The sequence below is a fragment of the Denticeps clupeoides genome, chromosome 10 (assembly GCF_900700375.1).
Source record: "Denticeps clupeoides chromosome 10, fDenClu1.1, whole genome shotgun sequence".
NCBI lineage: Eukaryota > Metazoa > Chordata > Actinopteri > Clupeiformes > Denticipitidae > Denticeps > Denticeps clupeoides.
Genome location: NC_041716.1, coordinates 1,988,951 through 2,008,349, shown reverse-complemented (window position 1 = coordinate 2,008,349; position 19,399 = coordinate 1,988,951). Strand labels below are relative to the sequence as shown.

The window sequence follows — 19,399 nt, the reverse complement described above, 5'->3', positions numbered from 1 at the left end:
AAGTCAAGCGCTATTCACCCAGGACCGCGGCCGCGCCTGGCGCATGCAGATCAGAGGCGCCCGCCTGCCGCCCGCAATATCCCTCAACGCGAGGCCGGGTCCCGCGGGGCCGCGCCCGGGAGACGGAGGCCAGCGCCGAGCGGGGCCCCGGGAAGCCGGCGCCGCGACACCTGCGCGGGGAGGAAAAGGGGGAAGAGTTTTCCGAGGGCCGCGCTCGGGCGGCACACCTGGAGACGCGACATGCTTTCTTCCCCGACGCGGGCGCGGTAAACAGCCGCCATTATTCACGAGGCCGGGGTCCCGGTGTGTACAGCGTGTACAGGAAATCCATCACCTGACAGTTTACACGATGTGACAATTATGAGAGTGTCGGATGAGGTCATAAAATAGTAAAAGCACATACGAAAGAAGTCTCGGGCGCTTATAATGTTTTCCCCGCGTGAACGTTTACCGCATGGCTCTTTAAGACTGTCTAGACTCCATCTATTTTCTCGAAAAAGGCCCACGTGTGCAAAACGACAGGCCGCTTTCCCGTCGGCTGTCTCTTCCATTCGACGCAAGCCAAATTGGTGCGGTGAGCAACGAATCGCTAAATTTTTAATTAACTTCGTAACATCTGCACTTCTGCTTTCTCTCTCTCTCTCTCTCTCTTTTTTTTTTTCTCCAAGAGCAGGGAGATTTTCCTTTTAACCTATTCCAACACATTTGCACACCAAGGTAAATCTTGACGCTGGCACTCTTACAGAAAGGAAGGAAGGAAAAATTAAAAATGGAAATGAAGTTGCGCTTGTGTGTGCGCGCAGATCAAAGACGCGGAATTATTGCAACTTTCTGCCATTGCTTGATCTTCAAAAATAAAAGAGGGGAAAGTGGGCGAGTCGTACGTAGTCTGGATGGGCAGATATGTCGCCAGTTGCGTTGGGGGATTTCTTCTCGAGGTGGTTTAGCCATTTTCTTTTGCTGCTTCAAGGTGAATAATTTTCAGACGGAGCTGCCGGCACAATTTTATTTGCAGCCATTGCAACTGTTAATCCTTTACATGATATCAATGACCATTATCCTCATATCTCATTATCACGTGCTAATGAGGGCAATCTCGTTAAATTAATTATACTGGTTTTATTACATTGAATTGTATTTTACATAATTCTTTATATACATTAATTCAAATTAGAATTTTATCATGTTACACAGCATGCAAACTGTTTTTAAAGTCACACAAATGTTAGAAAATGTGTTTTCTGTTGAATTGGGTTTGTTGGAAAAGTGAGTCAGCAGCAACCTTCATCCCACTCCAGCTAAAATCCAGCCTCCTTCCACACGTTATGAAAATTCATCTGCGCTGATGAAACCCAGGATAAGTCTGAAGTGTCACTACTGCAGCCCTCCATCAGGTGGCAGTACTGACACACAACCCAGGCCCTAAAGCTGAAGGTGGGACCAAACACCACTAAAACATTGTTGTTCAGTGTTGTTTCCTTCATGAAAAGTTAGTTAAGTTATTTCCGTGAGTGCTGCCGTCCGACTGTAGACACCTGCGTTGTGTGTGTGTGTGTGTGTGTATGTGTGTTTGTGTGAGACAGGGAGGTATTATAGCACAGCCACATTTCCCCAACAATCTTCCTTTCATAGAAACACACAATGGCGTCTCTGTGAGTCCCGTCACCTGTCTGTTCAGCACGGAGGATCCCGTCCTGGACCGAAGCGCCTGACCGTGGCCAACGGCTGAAGAGTTTCTGCATGAAAGGGAAGTTCTCCCATCCTTCTCCACTAGGAGACACAATTCACAGTCAATGTAGCCATGAGCTACATCTGAGCCAGAACTACACTTATATTAACACTATACATCATTACGTAATAACACACCACAGCACATATGATTAAACATATAAAGAATTATAGCAATGCAGACATAACGTAACCACTAGCAGTGAAAATGAGAGAAGAACACGTAAATCTCTATATCTTTCTATGTATTGCATTCTGCATCTATGACATCTATATATAAATATAAGTAAACAAAAGCACTTTTACTTTTTATGTTATTGCTAAACTTATTAAATCATGTTAATTTACAGATAGTCAACAATCCTTAAGTCTCACTGTCGTCAATTTCTCTCATTCAAAGTATATTAAAGCAGCAGCGTGAAAGAAAATAATAGAAAGGGAGATGTGCTCTGGACCTCGATTCACACATTATCTCACATTTCAGCCCCTGTTGAGAATGACGTGATCCCCCCCTGACTCTGTGTCATCGTCTCTACCCGCGTGGGGTAACCCCGTCAGCCCGGGCCCCGCAGACCCCATTCAGTCAGCTCCAGCGGAGCGATGGCAGAGGCAGACGGCGGCTCCACGGAGCTCATTATCTCCCCGTTAATCAGCAGCACCCCACACCTCGCCACCTCCCGAGCCCGGCTCGACACCAGCTTACAACCCAGTAAAAAGTTAAAGTGAAGTGATTGTCACATGTGATACACAGCAGCACAGCACACGGTGCACACAGTGAAATTTGTCCTCTGCATTTAACCCATCACCCTGAGTGAGCAGTGGGCAGCCATGACAGGCTCCCAGGGAGCAGTGTGTGGGGACGGTGCTTTGCTCAGTGGCACCTCAGTGGCACCTTGGCGGATTGGGATTCGAACCGGCAACCTTCCGCTTCCTTAACCACTTGGCCACCACTGCCCCAGTGCTGCTTACCGTCCGCACGCGACTGCATGTCAAATATTTTAGAGACGTGTTTTACATGTGACCAGTTCCAGCTGGATCCGAGATTACAGAGTTGATCACATTTACATTCACATTCACTTCATCAGACGCCCTTATCCAGAGCGACTTACAATCAGTAGTTACAGGGACAGTCCCCCCTGGAGACACTCGGGGTTAAGTGTCTTACTCAGGGACACAATGGTAGTAAGTGGGGTTTGAACCTGCGAATTCAGACTGCACACCAACGCCAATATGGTGTAAATCTTTCAAACCGTGTGGTACTGTGTTTATTCTTTGAGTGCTGGTGCGTGCAGCCAGTGTGTGTGTGTGTATGTGTGTGGTTTGGGAGACAGCGTCCCCGGAGCCCCACAGGCACTTGGCTTTGTCTGCCTCCTCGGCCCGGGCCATCAGATAACAGGCAGGACAATGGCCCGCCATTCTGTGGCCGCTCTTAAATGAGCAGGAAGCGCCAGCAAGTGGGGCTGCTGGTGGGGTCCCCGGGGCCCGGGGCCCGTTCAGCCCTGACCGAGCGCACCGCCGCTCAATGGCTGGAGAGGGATGGGGAGGAAATGAGAACCCAGCGGCCACCCAGCCGGAGCCAAGCAGGCCCTTTGATGGTTGGTGCCGGACAAGGCCGGTGCTTATGGAGAGGAGGCGAAGCCGCTTTCTTATTATTTCTATAATTATACACAGTAGAACAATTACAACATGCAGACTTAAAATGTACACCAATAAACAGACAACGTGACATTATTCATCGTTATCATCATCGTGCTTGAAAACAATGAGGCCGACATTGCTTCACTTCAGCAAGTTCAGTGAGCACAAGGTTCCGTTCGATTGGCAGTTTATGGTCGTAACGAAACAGCATGACCATTTGCAGTATTTTCTTTTCAAGACATCCAGAGATTTGATAATATATATGAAATACTCACAAATAAATATTCTTTTTAAAGTAACCTCTCTCTGAACAACAAGGTACTTCTAAGCCCAACAAAAGACCAGGTGCCTTCCTGTACAGCATTTATATTGTTGAATTGCGTTAGTGGAACGTGGACATGGCACGGACACCCGCCTTGGTCACCGCTACTGGTGCCTTCCTCACTACCGTGCTGCAATACCACGGTGTTCTATGGAAATACACCACGTCAGTCCTACTACACCTGTGTCCTGTGAGGTAAGTGAAGCTGTATGATTCGGGGACTTCAGTGTTGGTGGGAAACGCGTCTATAATCACCCAAAACGACCACCAGCTAATACAGTGTGATATAGACGTTAATATGGTCTTTTACAGACTAAGACCGGATTTAACTCAGATCAATCATGCTTGTGATCAATCAGGCATTGTGAAAAATGCTTCCTAAATCAAAAGGGGCATCTCAAGCCTCACATGAAAAAGTCTTTATTAAAGAACGCTTTAATGTTTTTAAGTACGTGAATTTCTCCAAACATGGATATGCATGGAGAATAGGGGTGTTTAGAAATGAACGCCCTCTGAATGCTGTACGTAGTTTTACCGCGTTTTTTTCCGATTGATGCTGTGTAGCGCTCGTCATTGTTTAGTTTATAGAGAAATCCACTGCTAGAAGATGCCCATGTAAACGCTTTGAAAACTGGTCTGTGTGAACGAGGCCATTAACTCATATCTCACTGATGAAAACATAACATTTGCTGGGATGCATTGTGGTGCATCACCGATCGAGGCATTGATAATCATAATTGAATCATGAGACCAGTGAAGGTTTACACCTCTAATGGACAATAAAAAAAATGCTTGAGTGTTTAAAAAGTAGGTTGCGCTAACACTGAACACATTCCAGAATCAGTCATGTGACGGGCTTCACTGCGGCTCTGCATGTCAAGCACCTCCTCTAATCCAGGTCCTTCAACAAGACGGCGTGTACGTGAACCTGAGCAGACCCTCCCTCGCTGGCACTGTCATACTGTCGTGTGTTTATTAGAAATAAATCATCACCATAATCCAGACTTTCGCTTAAAAAACACAAAACAAAACAACAACAGAGAACTCAATAATATATCCAACAAATAAGAATAAAAAGGGAGCAGACTTGCACTGAAACGCGCACTCCTTCGCCGCTGAGCGAAGTGCACGTCAGGCATCAGTGCTGCTGAGGGCTTCGAGCGTGCGCATGTGCAGCCATGCACTGGTTCCAGCCGTAAACGCGGCCTGAGGGAGGGCCGGGGCGAGGAACCAACAATGCAGTTGCTGCGCTCACAATGAGGTTCAAGGCTGGGTTTCCACTTGGGCAACACAATATGCAGACAGACCAGGAAAGGACACCCTCGTCCTCCGTCCAACTCCACCCCAGACAACAAAGCCACCGCCCTTTCGCTACACTGCACCTCACGAGCAATGAGGAATTCTTCACTAGGTGTCTGGAAGGGTCATTAGAGGAACAATAGCAGATCGTAAGATGAGACTCTCTGAGACAATGCCAGCACTGCGTGCGTCCCTGTCTTGTCTTGTCACTGGGCTGGCGTCTCTGCAAGAGCGGGGCAGAGGAAGGGCAGAGGGGGAGCGCGCCGTGACCTTTTGTTCTGGAGGATGGACCACACCTTGACCTTCATTCTCAGCCGTTTTTGTCCTGTCTTTCAGGGGGAGTGGGCTGCAAAAAAACACAAGGACATGCACATACCTGAAGGATCTGACAGACCAAATATGACTCTAACAGATTTGCTTGAAGACCATCTACGAGAGCCATAGTATCTGTCAATATTTTGTACAACAAACTCTTCCGTCATGTGATCTGGTTTTACCACTTGCGTATATTACTTTTATTAATTAATTTCGCCAAGTTATCCTTTAACAATTTGGAATATGATTAACTCATCCTCATCTTCAGTGTCCACTCCAGCAAAGCCCCTATTTTTTTTTCCCATAGTACACGGCCGGTCATCTGATAAAATCTCCAGCTTTGTCCGCAAGTCAATTCGTCAAGGCACTTGCTTGTCCCTCATTGTTAAAAGTGTGCAGAATAAGCAAAAATGCCCGGGTCCAGCCGTCCCTCTTGCTCTAGTGCAGCCAGGGCCGGAGCCAGGTGGAGCTCAGCCAGAGAAAGGCAGGGAGCACAAGGCAAAGAGCACTGACAGCAACCTCAGGGGTCGCCCGGTGACCGGTGCTATTCTCAGCAAACAGCGGAAGGTGTCTCTTTGCCCAGAAGGTATAGAGCTCATTGTCCAGCACCGTGCTGTACCTCAGACACCAGAATGCAGGGGCCTGCACTTTAATAGAGCAAGGCCAGGGATGCACGAGGTCCCGGCGAGTGATGATAAAACTGGGATGGAGAGACGCACGCGTCCGAAGCGACAGGAAGGAGAGGTGAGGAGATGGAGACATGGCTGAAGAGAGGGAGAACGCCCGCCTTGCACACGAGGTCATATGCGAAAGGACATGCCAACAGGCATAAAGAGGGGGAAAAAAAAACAATCGGAGGAACTATCTTATAAAAGTCTCTGCGGCCCCTCCCAAGACGAAAAGAATAGCATGATCCAGTAAATAATACTCCTTCTTAACCCAGGGGACCAGGATGAGATATTTTTATGATGAAATTAATGTTTATGCAACTATGGTTAGACATTGAGAAGGTCGCTGACTCTGGACGAATATAAACATTACCCTGTTTTTCAGGAACCTTGACCCCCTGCACAGATGCCACATCTAAGCTCTGTTGTAGGGTTGAAAAAAAATTGATGCTCTTTTATTAATCGATACTAAAACTTATTGATTTTGATACCAATTAGCACTGGTATTGATACAAAAATTCCGGTTTTGCTGGTTCACGTAATTCACCAGCCGACTACAACACTTTTCAACAGGCATTGCAGCGGCAGCCCCTCTGCTGGCTACCTGGAGCACCAAACTAGCTAGAAAATGTATAAAGTAAGAGTGCTGTCTAGAAGTATTTTGGTTCATGTCGGGTTCAAGCTCAAAGAAAGCCAAGCTTTTAATATGCTGGACTTGTTTGGCCCAAGCCGAGATGTTGAGCTGGGTCAGGCCTAACTTTTGAGGCCCAATTGAAGCTCTAATTGCTCAATGCACATATATATTTTTACTTCTGCTGCATAAGAAGCATTTTAGTTTAGTTTTATCCTGTTATTCTGTTGGTATTTTGTTTTTTATGTTATAAAAATGTTCTTTATTTATTAAAAACTAAATATAAGAAAAAGTTCCTGTGTTCGTTTTATCTTTCCCCCTGTAGCATCAAAATCTTTTATCGAATATCGAGTAAAATCCTTAGTATCGGTATTGGGTTTGAAATTTCAATATTGTGACAAGCCTACTCTGTTTTATTGCTTGTTGTTTCTACATTTACAGCATTTACCAGACGCCCTTATCCAGAGTGACTTACAGTCATTAGTTACAGGGACAGTCCCCCCCTGGAGACACTCAGCGTTAAGTGTCCTGCTCAGGGACACAATGGTAGTAAGTTTGAACCTGGGTCTTCTGGTTCATAGGAGAGTGCGTTACCCACTCGGCCACTAGCACCCTGAATCTTATCTCTGAGTCTTAACAATCAATGAACCTGGGACAATGGACAAAGGTGTCCTGGTCTAATGAATCATGCATGTTTTAGATCATTAGGTGTGGCACCTACCTTCAAACTGGCCAACAACACAAGTTGAGGTTTGCTTGGCCAAATGGTTGGTAATTCCAGCTTTTACATGCCCCCATCATACAAATGTTTATTTTAATGACTGACTAATATCAGCCCTGTTTTGAGCCGTAGCAAGGTCAACCTATGTCAAGGGGAGTCTATCTCTCTTTCTGTCATGGCTCCCACCCATCCACCAGATCAGAGGAGGGCGTGTGCCCGACCCCGGCCACCCTGACCCGGAAGTGCTTCCGCCCAAGGACAAACAAACACATAAAATGATGGCCACACTCTCTCATCACCCTTTGTGTCATGTTTGCTGTAAGACCTCTTTTGCCCCTGACTCCGTTCTTTGGATTACCCTACTGGTCCCATTCTGATCTTGACGTTGCCGTCTCAACACTACGTTCTGACGTTCTGACAAGGCATCTGCTCCCGTCTCAACCCAGTTTTTCCAGCCCACGACCTCCCAGTACCAATGTGTCATATTCCTGACCAAACCCACACACGGCGCCCTGCCTCCTCAGCTCCCAACGCACTGTTAATTCAAGTCCTCTGCATTTAACCCATCACCCTGAGTGAGCAGTGGGCAGCCATGACAGGTGCCCGGGGAGCAGTGTGTGGGGACGGTGCTTTGTTCACTGGCACCTCAGTGGTACTTTGGCAGATCGGGATTCAAACCTTCTGATTACAGGGCCGCTTCCTTAACCTCGAGGCCACCGCTGCCCCCAAAATAGTCCCTGATACTTCCTTTTTTCTTGCAAGGAATTTTGGGTTGCCAAGTGCAAGGGGTCTCTCAAGACCCAGACGTCACTGTTTGCGATTAAGGGCTCTAGGCCTCTTTCAGAAGGATGATGCAAAAACTGTCCAACAATGGTACAAGGCTGCACAGGACACCTCCATGAAGGAAAACGGCATACTATCAAGATGCTTTATTGCCTATCCTCAGCATGATCACAAGTCAGCAATTACAACAAAACATCTGCGCCTTCAGAGTTTAGCCTTTACTCAGGCCTGTCCAAGTCGGACTCCATCTTGCATGGAGACTAAGGCTCCATATCCTCTCCCCATTCAGTGCATTGTTCCCATCGGGGCAGATTAATATCTTGTTTAAACAGCCACCAGGCACACCACACCATCAGCGCGTCCATAAATTCAGGGGAGCTAATCAGCACAATGGCCGCATTCCTTCAGACTGGCCCCCCGCACACCACAATCGCGCCAGGGCCGCCAGAGACTCGGGGATTCTAGGAATATGGGAACAAAACAAAAACAATGCATCTTAATAGCATTTTCATTATAAAAATATGAACGGCGATGCGAGACAGTCGGCGGTCTGGGACACATGCAGGCTCCACTCGTTTTGTGCAAATTAACTTTCATTCTGAATGGGGTGAAAAAATGTTATTCTGGAGATTCCAAATCTGCACTGCGTGGGGGACGACGCAGCAGAGCAAAAGCGAGGCGACGAGTATGTTTTCAATCGCTGAGGAATTACTCACCAGCGTCAAAATGTGTGTGGACACACTTCGTCTTTCGGTTGTTTTTAACAACGGAATTCATGACGTGACATGGCCGAGACGAGACGAAACGCAGCGTAAATGCTGCTCATGTGGCGATAACTACAGCTGAATATGTCATGCAAATGCAATATTGTTGATGAATAAAGACGAGACTAAATGTGGTTTGCAAAGTTGACGAAAATGACACGAGGCGTTATTTCCTCTCGTTTAATCGCAATATTATTCTCATGCAGTATTTCTGACCAGTCAGATGACATCCTTTACATTTACGACATTAATCAGACGCCCTTATCCAGAGCGACTTACAATCAGTAGTTACAGGGACAGTCCCCCCCCTGGAGACACTCAGGGTTAAGTGTCTTGCTCAGGGACACAATGGTGGTAAGTGGGATTCGAACCCGGGTCTTCTGGTTCATAGGAGAGTGTGTTACCCACTAGGCTACTACCACCCTTACATCACTTCCTCAATATGCATTCCTTGCAGTAATTAGATTTCAGGTTACTTTTCAGTACGTCTTCCGTGTCTGGAAACGGATGTTGAGAATTCTTGAGGCTATAATGTTATATTAATATAATAATAAGATATCCATGTTTTAATTGTGACATCGCTTGGACTAAAAGAAAATGTTGCCGCTCATTCAGCGTTGGTGATTCGAACCCTTCATACTTGGTTGGTAGCGTTTGTATGTTGCGTGTTTTCTGGGGATTCTGCACCCCCTTTAGAAATTCAGCCTGGAAGCAACCGGCGAGAAGGTGAGTCTGATGCTGGGGTACTCCCCCGCCACCGCAGCACCCTACGACCTGTACTGGTCCGATTCTGACCTGATGGGCGATGATGGCGAGAGGTTTACCGCTCCCCAGCTCTGCTGTTTCGTTCAGCTGAAATCGAATTACTGCAAGGAATGCATATTGAGGAAGTGATGTCATCTGACTGGTCAGAAATACTGCATGAGAATAATATTGCGATTAAACGAGAGGGGTGGTAGTAGCCTGGTGGGTAACACACTCGCTAATGAACAAGAAGACCCAGGTTCAAACCCCACTTACTACCATCAAGAGCAAGACACTTAACCCTAAATTGCTCCAGGGGGGGACTGGATAAGGGCGTCTGATAAATGCTGTAAATGTAAATGTTCAGCATGGTGAGGAAGAGCTGCTCAGCTGGTCAGAGGACGAGGAAGGAGACGATGGCAGAGAATGGGATTCCCCATGGGAGGGAGATGGGCAGTGTGGAGGAGAACCGCAATGATGAAGATGACTGGTTGGGATCAGGATGCAAGAAGGGCTCATTCGTCACAATCTCCCGCACGTCTCTTCCGAGCGGGCCAGGGATGGATAAACGATCCGTGCCCGGGCGCGCACTCAGGCGCGGTTCAAACCGCCTAGTGTGAGTACACCCTAAAACACAATTGACTAAATTTAATCAGATTTTGTTGACTAAAACAAGACTAAAATAGTCATGTATGGTGGTCAGCCCACTGGAAGGCATGAGCGTCTACACGAAGTTCCATATTATACCTTGTCGGCCTGGGAGGAGGCCATACCCAAAGCCCAAAGTTTTGCCTCAGCGCAAAGTAAATTTCCCATTTATGCCATTGTATCGCGCCAGACTATTTATTAGATTGCGATCTCCAGCACCCTCGCTGGCATTGTTTAAAAGCTGGGAGATTGCACAGGAAAGCGGTTACACTGGCCAAGCCGGGAGCTGGACCGTCTGCAGTGAGCGGCTACACGTATGCATCGCCTTTCATTCGCCAGGGGGGGAAGCGGGGAGCCTCACCCTTGACTTTTTCATCTATTTTCTACCTTAGAAGTGGGTATATGTGTCCTTAATCACAGTTGTTACTACTATGGCTCCTCCTACAATGGTTACCTTTACTTTATTTTCCTTTACTTGGCAGACTCTTTTATCCAAAGCGACTTACAAGAGGAAGACAACCAGCAATTCTCATTCGGTTATGAGGGAATCCTACTGAAATTCTGATAGAAGATGTCAGATGTGGGGCTTGTTCGCTATTGCACCATCAGGATTTACATAAAAATATACAAGAAAAACAAGAAGGAACATCCTGCTAGTTATTGGTATCTAGCTACACATTTTGCTGGTGAAGTATTTCTATATTCCACAACCTGGATGATGTAGAGACATGACCGTCAACATGCACTAAATATTGTTTATGTACATCCTTTGTACATGTACAGTACAGGCCAAAAGTTTGGACACCTTCTCATTCAACGTGTTTTCTTTATTTTCATGACCAAACTATGAATGAACACATGTGGAGTTCTGTACTTAACAAAAAGTGGAGATCTGACCTCCACAGTCACCGGACCTGAACCCAATCCAGATGGTTTGGGGTGAGCTGGACCAACAAGTGCTAAACACCTCTGGGAACTCCTTCAAGACTGTTGGAGAAGCATTTCAGGTGACGACCTCTTGAAGCTCATCGAGAGAATGCCAAGAGTGTTCAAAGCAGTAATCAGAGCAAAGAAACTAGAATATAAAACATGTTTTCACTTATTTCATCTTTTTTTGTTAAGTACAGAACTCCACATGTGTTCATTCATAGTTCTGATGCCTTCAGTGAGAATCTACCAACGTAAATGGTCATGAAAACACGTTGAATGAGAAGGTGTCCAAACTTTTGGACTGTACTGTACATGTACATGTGTGTACGGCTTTGACCATAGACCCCATATCACTTTGGTCCACCAGTCCAGACACACGTCACATTAAGGGTTTGGAAACATTGGCAATATCATGAAGTGAAGTGATTGTCACATGTGATACACAGCAGCTCAGCACACGGTGCACATGGTTAAATTTGTTCTCTGCATTTATCCCATCACCCTGAGTGAGCAGTTTTTTTTTTTTAAAGGACCCAGAGGACTTTCTCCATCATAAAACTTTGAGACATTGTTGATGATAGCACCGACATCACAATACTGCAATTATCAACCAGCATTTTATATTATAATAATGCAATGCTAATTGGTGTATAATGGTTTATATAAAATAAATGAAATGTTCTCCCTATGGTTTCTAGTTTTCAGAATGACAGCGTTCGCTGCACAGTTGAAATATAATAAAACTGGCACAAAATGAGCATAAACCAACACTTGGATTGATTTTGTGTTCCATGGTGGTTCCATGACTCCTCTCTTCTCAGATTGCATCTGCTAAGACTCGAAGGCCCAACACGCGCTCGAGTTTGATCAGCGGCCCGTGGCCAGGAGACACGGGCCCCGTGGTTGAGTTTCACCTGTATGTTTCAGACGTCCATCCGTCTCGGAAGCGGCCGCGTCTAATGATCGCCGTTAGATGTGGTTTGAAGTTACACTCGAACACAATGCCACTTTGATCGCTGTGGACGTTGCAGGTTTTCTTTTGCTCTCTGATGCACAGACACACACACACAGAGACTAAAGAAAGAGTTCAGCAGAACATTCTGGAAGAGAGGATATGTGTGTGTTTTTTTTTTTTTTTTAAGTACCCAGAGGACTTTCTCCATCCATCATCACTGGAGCTGGACAAGTGCACCTTCACAGACAAAATCCTCCCCGACAACTTCTTCAGCTCCAGCCTGGAGCCTTTTAATTGGCTCGCACCGGCCGACAGGAAGCGCCATGGCTCCCGGAGCCGGACCCCGGCCGCCGGTATATAACGGAGCCGGCCGGAGCCGGGCGGGACAGTAGGCGCGGCGGCAGGATGAGCGCCTCCGTGGCCGTGTGCCGGGACGTCTACACGGAGGACCGCTTCCGGCAGACGTACGGCGCCGGCGACGCGCCGCGGCCGGGCCGCCTGCGGGGCCGGCTCTCCCGGGGCCGCGGCTGCTCCCGGGCCGGGTGCCTCCGCCTGCTGCGGGAGCGGGCGCCGGTGCTCGCCTGGCTGCCGCGGTACCGGCTGAGGACGTGGATCCTGGGCGACGCCGTGGCCGGGCTGACGGTGGGGATCCTGCACATACCGCAAGGTACCGAACCGACGTTTACAAAGTTCGTAACGTACAAAGTTCGTAAAAAAAAAAAAAAAAAAAATTTAAATAGGAGAAATTGACACGATGTCAATAAACCAACCAAACCTGCCGTTAGCTGCTTTATTTACCGTACATCAATGCAAAAGTATTAGGTGTGACAGATTAATAACATTTTTATTAAAGGTCCCCTATCATGAAAACGTGACTTTGTGAGATTTATTAAATATTAATACGAGTTCCACGAGTCTGTCTGTGGTCCTGCAGTGGCTAGAAATGGCGATAGGTGTAAAGAGCGCTTCGGTCGTTCTGCTTCAGCCTTCAGAGAGCTGCTGGTGTGATCTGGATCTGGTCAGGTCTGGAGTTTGTCCCCCCATATGACATCATAAGGGGAAAGGTTACCTCCCGTTTTTCATGCTTTTATCCACCCAGATTATTTCCCACCCCTCCCCTAAAACATTATCTCCACCGATCCATCGTGGCTTCCATACATTGCATGAAGCATTGCAGTTGCGCTGTGATTGGATGTAAAAAAGTTCCGTCACTTGACGTCATTTCCACGAATGCCAGCTTAACGTCTATAGGCCGCTCTCCTCCTTGTCCCGCCTCCCTCCTCCTCATTAGCATTTAAAGCTACAGACGCCGAAACGGCGCGTCCTGGGAAATCTCATTGCGGGATCAAAGTGGCTGTAATTCTGCGCCGCTGCTGAATATCGGAAAGAGACGCCAGATACAGAATTAGGGGACCAACAAGACCGATATAAAAGCAAAAAAAAAAAAAAAACACTTTCATGTGAGGGGACGTGTGTTTTACTTTTTCTGTGTGTGTAGTGAGGATACACATGCAATAAAGCCATATCAGAATTTGCAGTAGATATGTACAGTGTGGTTTATATATGATATTTATTGGGCTGACGTGCTTTATTCACACCAGGAATGGCTTTTGCGCTGCTCACATCCGTAGCACCCATCTATGGCCTCTACACGTCTTTCTTCCCCGTTGTTCTCTACATGCTGTTTGGCACCGGGCGCCACGTCTCCACCGGTAACGTCCCGTCCCGAGTCGCTTCTTCTCGCATTTCCGTCGCGGGCCGCGGCCGACGAGCGACTGACGGTGTGTCTGGCCGGCCCAGGTACCTTCGCCGTGGTGAGCCTGATGACCGGCTCCGTGGTGGAGCAGCTGGTGCCCGTTCCCCTGGAGCTCAACTCCAGCAGCCCCGAGGCTGCAGATTTCGAGGCTCAGAGGATCGGCGTGGCCTCCGCTGTGGCCTTCCTCTCAGGCATCATAATGGTAACAGTGACAAACCTACCTGTTTACGGTACCTTATGTCAGACGTCCTTATCCAGAGCGACTTACAACCAGTTACAGGGACAGTCCCCCCCTGGAGACACTCAGGGTTAAGTGTCTTGCTCAGGGACACGATGGTAGTAAATGAGGTTTGAACCTGGGTCTTCTGGTTCATAGGCGAGTGTGTTACCCCACTAGGCTACTACCACCCTACTACCATCATGTAAAGCGGCACATTTTCTTCTTGTGTTATGATTGCTTCTCGTGATATTTGTCTCCAGCTCTGCATGTTTGGACTGCAGTTGGGCTTCCTGTCCACATACCTGTCAGAGCCCATTGTTAAAGCCTTCACCAGTGCCGCAGCGTTCCACGTGACGGTCTCTCAGCTGCAAAGCATGCTGGGCCTGCGGCTGCCCCGCCACACCGGGGCCTTTTCGCTCTTCAAGGTGAGTGGCCGGGGACATTAGATTCCCGAGGATATCGGCAGCCCGCCGGGCCGGGGGTGACGCGGTGGCCTGTCCCTGCAGACCCTGGCGTCGGTGATGGAGAACCTGCAGCTCACCAACGTGGCTGAGCTGGTCATTTCCCTCGTCTGCCTGGCGGTGCTGGTGCCGGTGAAGGAGGTGAACACGCGCTTCCGCCAGCAGCTGCGCACCCCCATCCCTGTGGAGATCCTCACTGTAAGCCACCTGTCTCGAGCATAAGGCTTTATCGTCAACACAGTGACATGCACGTGCCACATTGCGGCAAAGATGATGATGATGATGATGCCAAATTAGGTGTAAAAAAGTGGCTTAATTATGGTGCAAATTGGCCACCCAGGATGAATTTACAGTATAAAGATGTAATAAGTGTATTATGACTTCTATAGGATAGGAAGCCAAAATCTGATCCCAAATTATAAAGTGAAGTGATTGTCATTGTGACGCACAGCAGCACAGCACGCGGTGCACACAGGGAAATGTGTCCACTTTGCTCAGTGGCACCTTGGCGCTTCCTTAACCGCTAGGCCACCACTGCCCCAGCTAGGCCACCACTGCTGTTTTTGTTGTAGTTTAAAATAAGTTCAGATAAGATTGTCATTGTCACGGCAGACAGTGTGACAATACAAGATAAGAGCAGGAAAAAAAAAAAAAAGCACAGAGAATATTTTGACATATAAAAAGTTCACTATACAAATAAATAGTCTAGTAAATATATATTATACAGGGTGGGCCATTTATATGGATACACCTTAATATTGAACACATTTTATAAGTGCTCTAAAACCAAGCACACCGTTGTTTTTCTTGTGAAATTACCATTATAGCTGATGTGTCACATGACTATTGAAAAAACAAAAGTTGGATCCAAGATGGCCGACTTCAAAATGGCCACTATGGTCACCACCCATCTTGAAAAGTTTGCCCCCTCACATATACTAATGTGCCACAAAAAGGACGTTAATATCACCAACATTCCCATTTTATTAAGGTGTATCCATAGAAATGGCCCACCCTGTATATATTATACTATGACTGCAATGCTATGGAAAGTAATTTCTTTTGCAATGCTATTTATTTTTTAGGTAATAATAGCAACCGGAGTGGCTTACGCCTCCTCGCTGAACTCCAGATTTGATATTGAGATTGTGGGCCACATTCCTGCGGGGTAAAACACACTTTTTACTTCCTCACTTCGCGGTCGCGCTGGACACGGAAACCGCGATCTGGTAACAGCTCCCCACCGATCTTCACCAGGTTCCCTCGCCCTCGGATACCGGCGCTGCACACACTGCCGGAGGTCGCCGGCGACACCGTCGCCATCACGTTCGTGGGCTACGCCGTCTCCGTGTCCCTGGCCATGATATATGCCGACAAGCACGGCTACTCCATACAGCCCAACCAGGTGCATCGCCGAGTCTCCGATTCGGTCTCAGATGTTAAACGGGCGGCAGAGGGCCTTAGATATCCAGTTCAAGTTCAAGTCATGCTCATGTTCGTGGGGTTATTCTGCTTCTGGCTGAAAAATGGCATGATCTGTGCTCTCGTCCTTCCATCAGGAGCTGCTGGCCCATGGCATATCCAACACCGTGTCTTCCCTCTTCACCTGCTTCCCCAGCTCTGCCACCCTGGCCACCACCAACATCTTAGAGAGTGCCGGAGGCTATACTCAGGTATGCTTCGGCACGTCATTCAATCTTCCATATTGTGTTGAGATGATTTGAATGCGATTCACTGGTGAGCATTCGAATGGACGTTCTCTGCGTCTCTTTCAGCTATCTGGTCTGTTTACCAGCCTGGTGGTTCTGATTGTGCTGTTGCTGATCGGGCCTCTGTTCTACTTCCTGCCCAAGGTGAGGCCAGAGACACGATTTCAGTTATTTGACGCACAACGGATGGTTTTGCTGACCCAGGTGTCCCTTTGTCTTTGTCTGTCAGGCAGTGCTCGCGTGCATAAATGTAACCAGCCTGAGGCAAATGTTTGTCCAGTTTCAGGACCTCCCGGAGTTATGGAGAGTGAGCAGGATTGACTTTGTGAGTTTCTGCACCCACTAGGTGTCTGACCACTAGGTGTCAGTATTTGACCAACATGTTGCAGGATAACAGGATTGCGTCTTGGTTCTTCCCCTTGTCTACTGGCCGCAGGCGGTGTGGTTGGTGACGTGGCTCTCAGTGGTGGTGCTCAATGTGGACTTAGGCCTGGCCATCGGCGTGGTCTTCTCCATGATGACGGTCATCTGTCGCACACAGAGGTGCAGTGTGCTTTATCTACATCTAAGTACCATCCGACCTCTTCAACTAATACAAAATGCAGCAGCACGACTGAACTTCAACCTCCCCAAGTTCTCCCACACCACCCCTCTGCTACGTTCCCTCCACTATCTCCCAGTAGCTGCACGCATCAGGTTCAAAATACTTATTACACCTCGCTCGCCTGGTCCCTCCATCTCTGAAGGTAAAAGGAAGACGCTCATCTAGACTCTTCTCCGTCTTGGCCCCTCGGTGGTGGAATGAACTACCCCTCGAGGTCAGAACAGCTCAGTCACTGAGCACCTTCACACGGCAGCTCAAGACCTTCCTCTTTAGAGAATATTTAGATGATCTTGTAACCTTCTTATTGTCTAACTTAAGTACAGAATCTACAACAAGAGTGAATAAAACGATTGTATTCATAGTTGGGGGTCCTAGTGAACCATCAATGGTAACATGGAAGCTCGTTGTAAGTCGCTCTGGATAAGGACGTCTGCCAAATGCCTTGAATGAAAACGTAAATGTATCGGCCTGTCATACTGCAGCACTGACTTCTGAACAGCTCTCTCATGAAGATGTGTTTGCAAGACGACCTTCACCGGTGGTATTTCCCTAAGTGGAGCAGTCCCGCTGAAAGCTTTTCAATCACAGACGCGGATCACAATCGGAGCACGATTTAATTAGATCTGTGCGTTTAGCAGTTTGTTGCGCCCTCAAACTGGAAGGCCCCTGGAGCAGGGAAGCAAAGCCCGTCTCCTTGAGGACGTTAACTTCTCGCACCCACCCGAGGAGGCCGGCTGAAGTGTTCCGATTTGTTCGCAGGGCCGGGTGCTCGGTGCTGGGAAGAGCCTCCAACACAGAGATATACCGACCCATAGACAACCACAGCAAGGTGAGGCCTGTAACACAATAATATATTAATATTCAATGATATTCCTACAGGGCATTCCTGACAGGCCTGCTTCACAAATTGTGCTTTTCAGTGTTATGAAGTGCCCGGTGTGAAGATCCTGACCTACAACGGGCCCATTTACTATGGCAACCGCAGCTTCTTCCGCGCCGACGTGAACCGGCTGCTGGGACTGAGCCCCGAGAGGATCCGGCGAATAGAGAAGGCCAGGAAGGCCGTGGAGAAACGAGAGAGAGAGGCCATCAGAACCGTGGTAAGATCACCACGCACACAATGTCACGTAAACAGACAGACACGTTTACCCATGTGCACCAGTCCGCGGTGGTTAATGTCACACGTTCCTCCTTCCTCAGGAGAGGGGTGTTGCGAACACGTCATTTTCTTCGGAAAGTGAGTTCTTTAAATCAGGTGAGGTATTGTTTTTTTTACCTATTGAAATTGCCATGAAACGCAGTCCTGTAGGGGACATGTTCTCATGTATCATGTTTGAAGTATCCTATATGCATCTATCTATCTATCTATCTATCTATCTATCTATCTATCTATCTATCTATCTATCTATCTATCTATCTATCTATCTATCTATCTATCTATCTATCTATCTATCTATCTATCTATCTATCTATCTATCTATTTCCTGCTGTAGATGGTGGCGAGAGCGAGGTCCAGGCGGTGCTGATCGACTGCAGCGGTGTGGCTTTCGTGGACGTTGCCGGGGCCAGGCTGTTCATACAGGTACACACGTCTTCACACGTCCTGTTGCTGCGTCATGGTGGGAACTGATGCTCTTCACGAACGTTCACCTGCCACAATGCTCTTTTCCAGATCTGCGTCGAGTGTCAGAAGGTCGGAGTCCGAATATACTTAGCCAACTGCAATGGTAAATGTTGTTTTATTTCTTTGCCCTTTTTGCACATAATTCACATTCTGGAGCCACTACTTCCATCTTTCATGACTTCCTGACAGAGAGTGTACTGAAGATCCTGACCTCCAGTGGCCTGATGAACTATATGAACCCTCAGCACATCTTTGTCACTGTTCATGATGCAGTGGTCTACATCCAGCACCAGAAGGTGCAGTTGCAGCTAAAATACTCAAAATTATAATAGCACATAAATCTATGCATTCATTCATTCATTCACTTTATTTATTAACTTTTTTGCCGAGACAGGAGAAACCAGCGGAGAACACAACTGTCTGGGTGTGACAGGACTGATCTCCGCAGGCTCCTCAGACTGAGATCTCCGTTTCCTCAGACTGAGAACTTTTTTTTTTTTTTAATGCGTGTATATGTCTGTATATTTTTTTACTACAATGAGGAACATGCACACACATTCTTACACATTTTATAATGACCACACAGCGCTAGCAGTTCCTTTGAAAGGCACAGCCAGATTTGGTGAAATGGCTGGAAATGGGAAGGAGCAGGTTTAAATTATTTGTTGAAATGATAGTACACGTCATTGCTGGATTATTAACTATAACCATAGTTGACAAATATTTATTTGTTTTTGTTTTTTTTTAAATACTGAATAAAAATGTTGCCGACACAGGCACTGAATCGTGATTATGCTGTATTATATCTAGTCTATATACGTTATTTATAGACTGACATCTATCTCTCCTCTAATATGTTCATAACAAATAAGCAGCATA

The 19,399-nt window shown here is 47.3% G+C and overlaps 1 protein-coding gene across 2 annotated transcripts; it reads left to right on the top strand.

Annotated features, from left to right (window-relative positions):
- The first annotated feature begins 12,351 nt into the window (after positions 1 to 12,351).
- On the top strand, positions 12,352 to 19,310 carry slc26a10 (solute carrier family 26 member 10). Of its 2 annotated transcripts, none has more exons than XM_028993421.1 (18): positions 12,352 to 12,813; positions 13,748 to 13,858; positions 13,947 to 14,104; positions 14,383 to 14,547; positions 14,629 to 14,781; positions 15,669 to 15,751; positions 15,841 to 15,988; positions 16,143 to 16,256; positions 16,359 to 16,436; positions 16,573 to 16,617; positions 16,729 to 16,835; positions 17,656 to 17,725; positions 17,817 to 17,996; positions 18,097 to 18,151; positions 18,390 to 18,478; positions 18,569 to 18,623; positions 18,710 to 18,816; positions 18,915 to 19,310. In XM_028993421.1, the coding sequence occupies exons 1-18, from the start codon at positions 12,552 to 12,554 to the stop codon at positions 18,948 to 18,950; spliced, it is 2,016 nt and encodes a 671-aa protein (XP_028849254.1). In that variant the 5' UTR covers positions 12,352 to 12,551; the 3' UTR covers positions 18,951 to 19,310. The 2 variants fall into 2 exon arrangements, with proteins under 2 accessions (XP_028849254.1, XP_028849253.1); XM_028993420.1 differs by having other exon boundaries at positions 12,391 to 12,813; positions 16,522 to 16,617.
- The last annotated feature ends 89 nt before the right edge of the window (positions 19,311 to 19,399 follow it).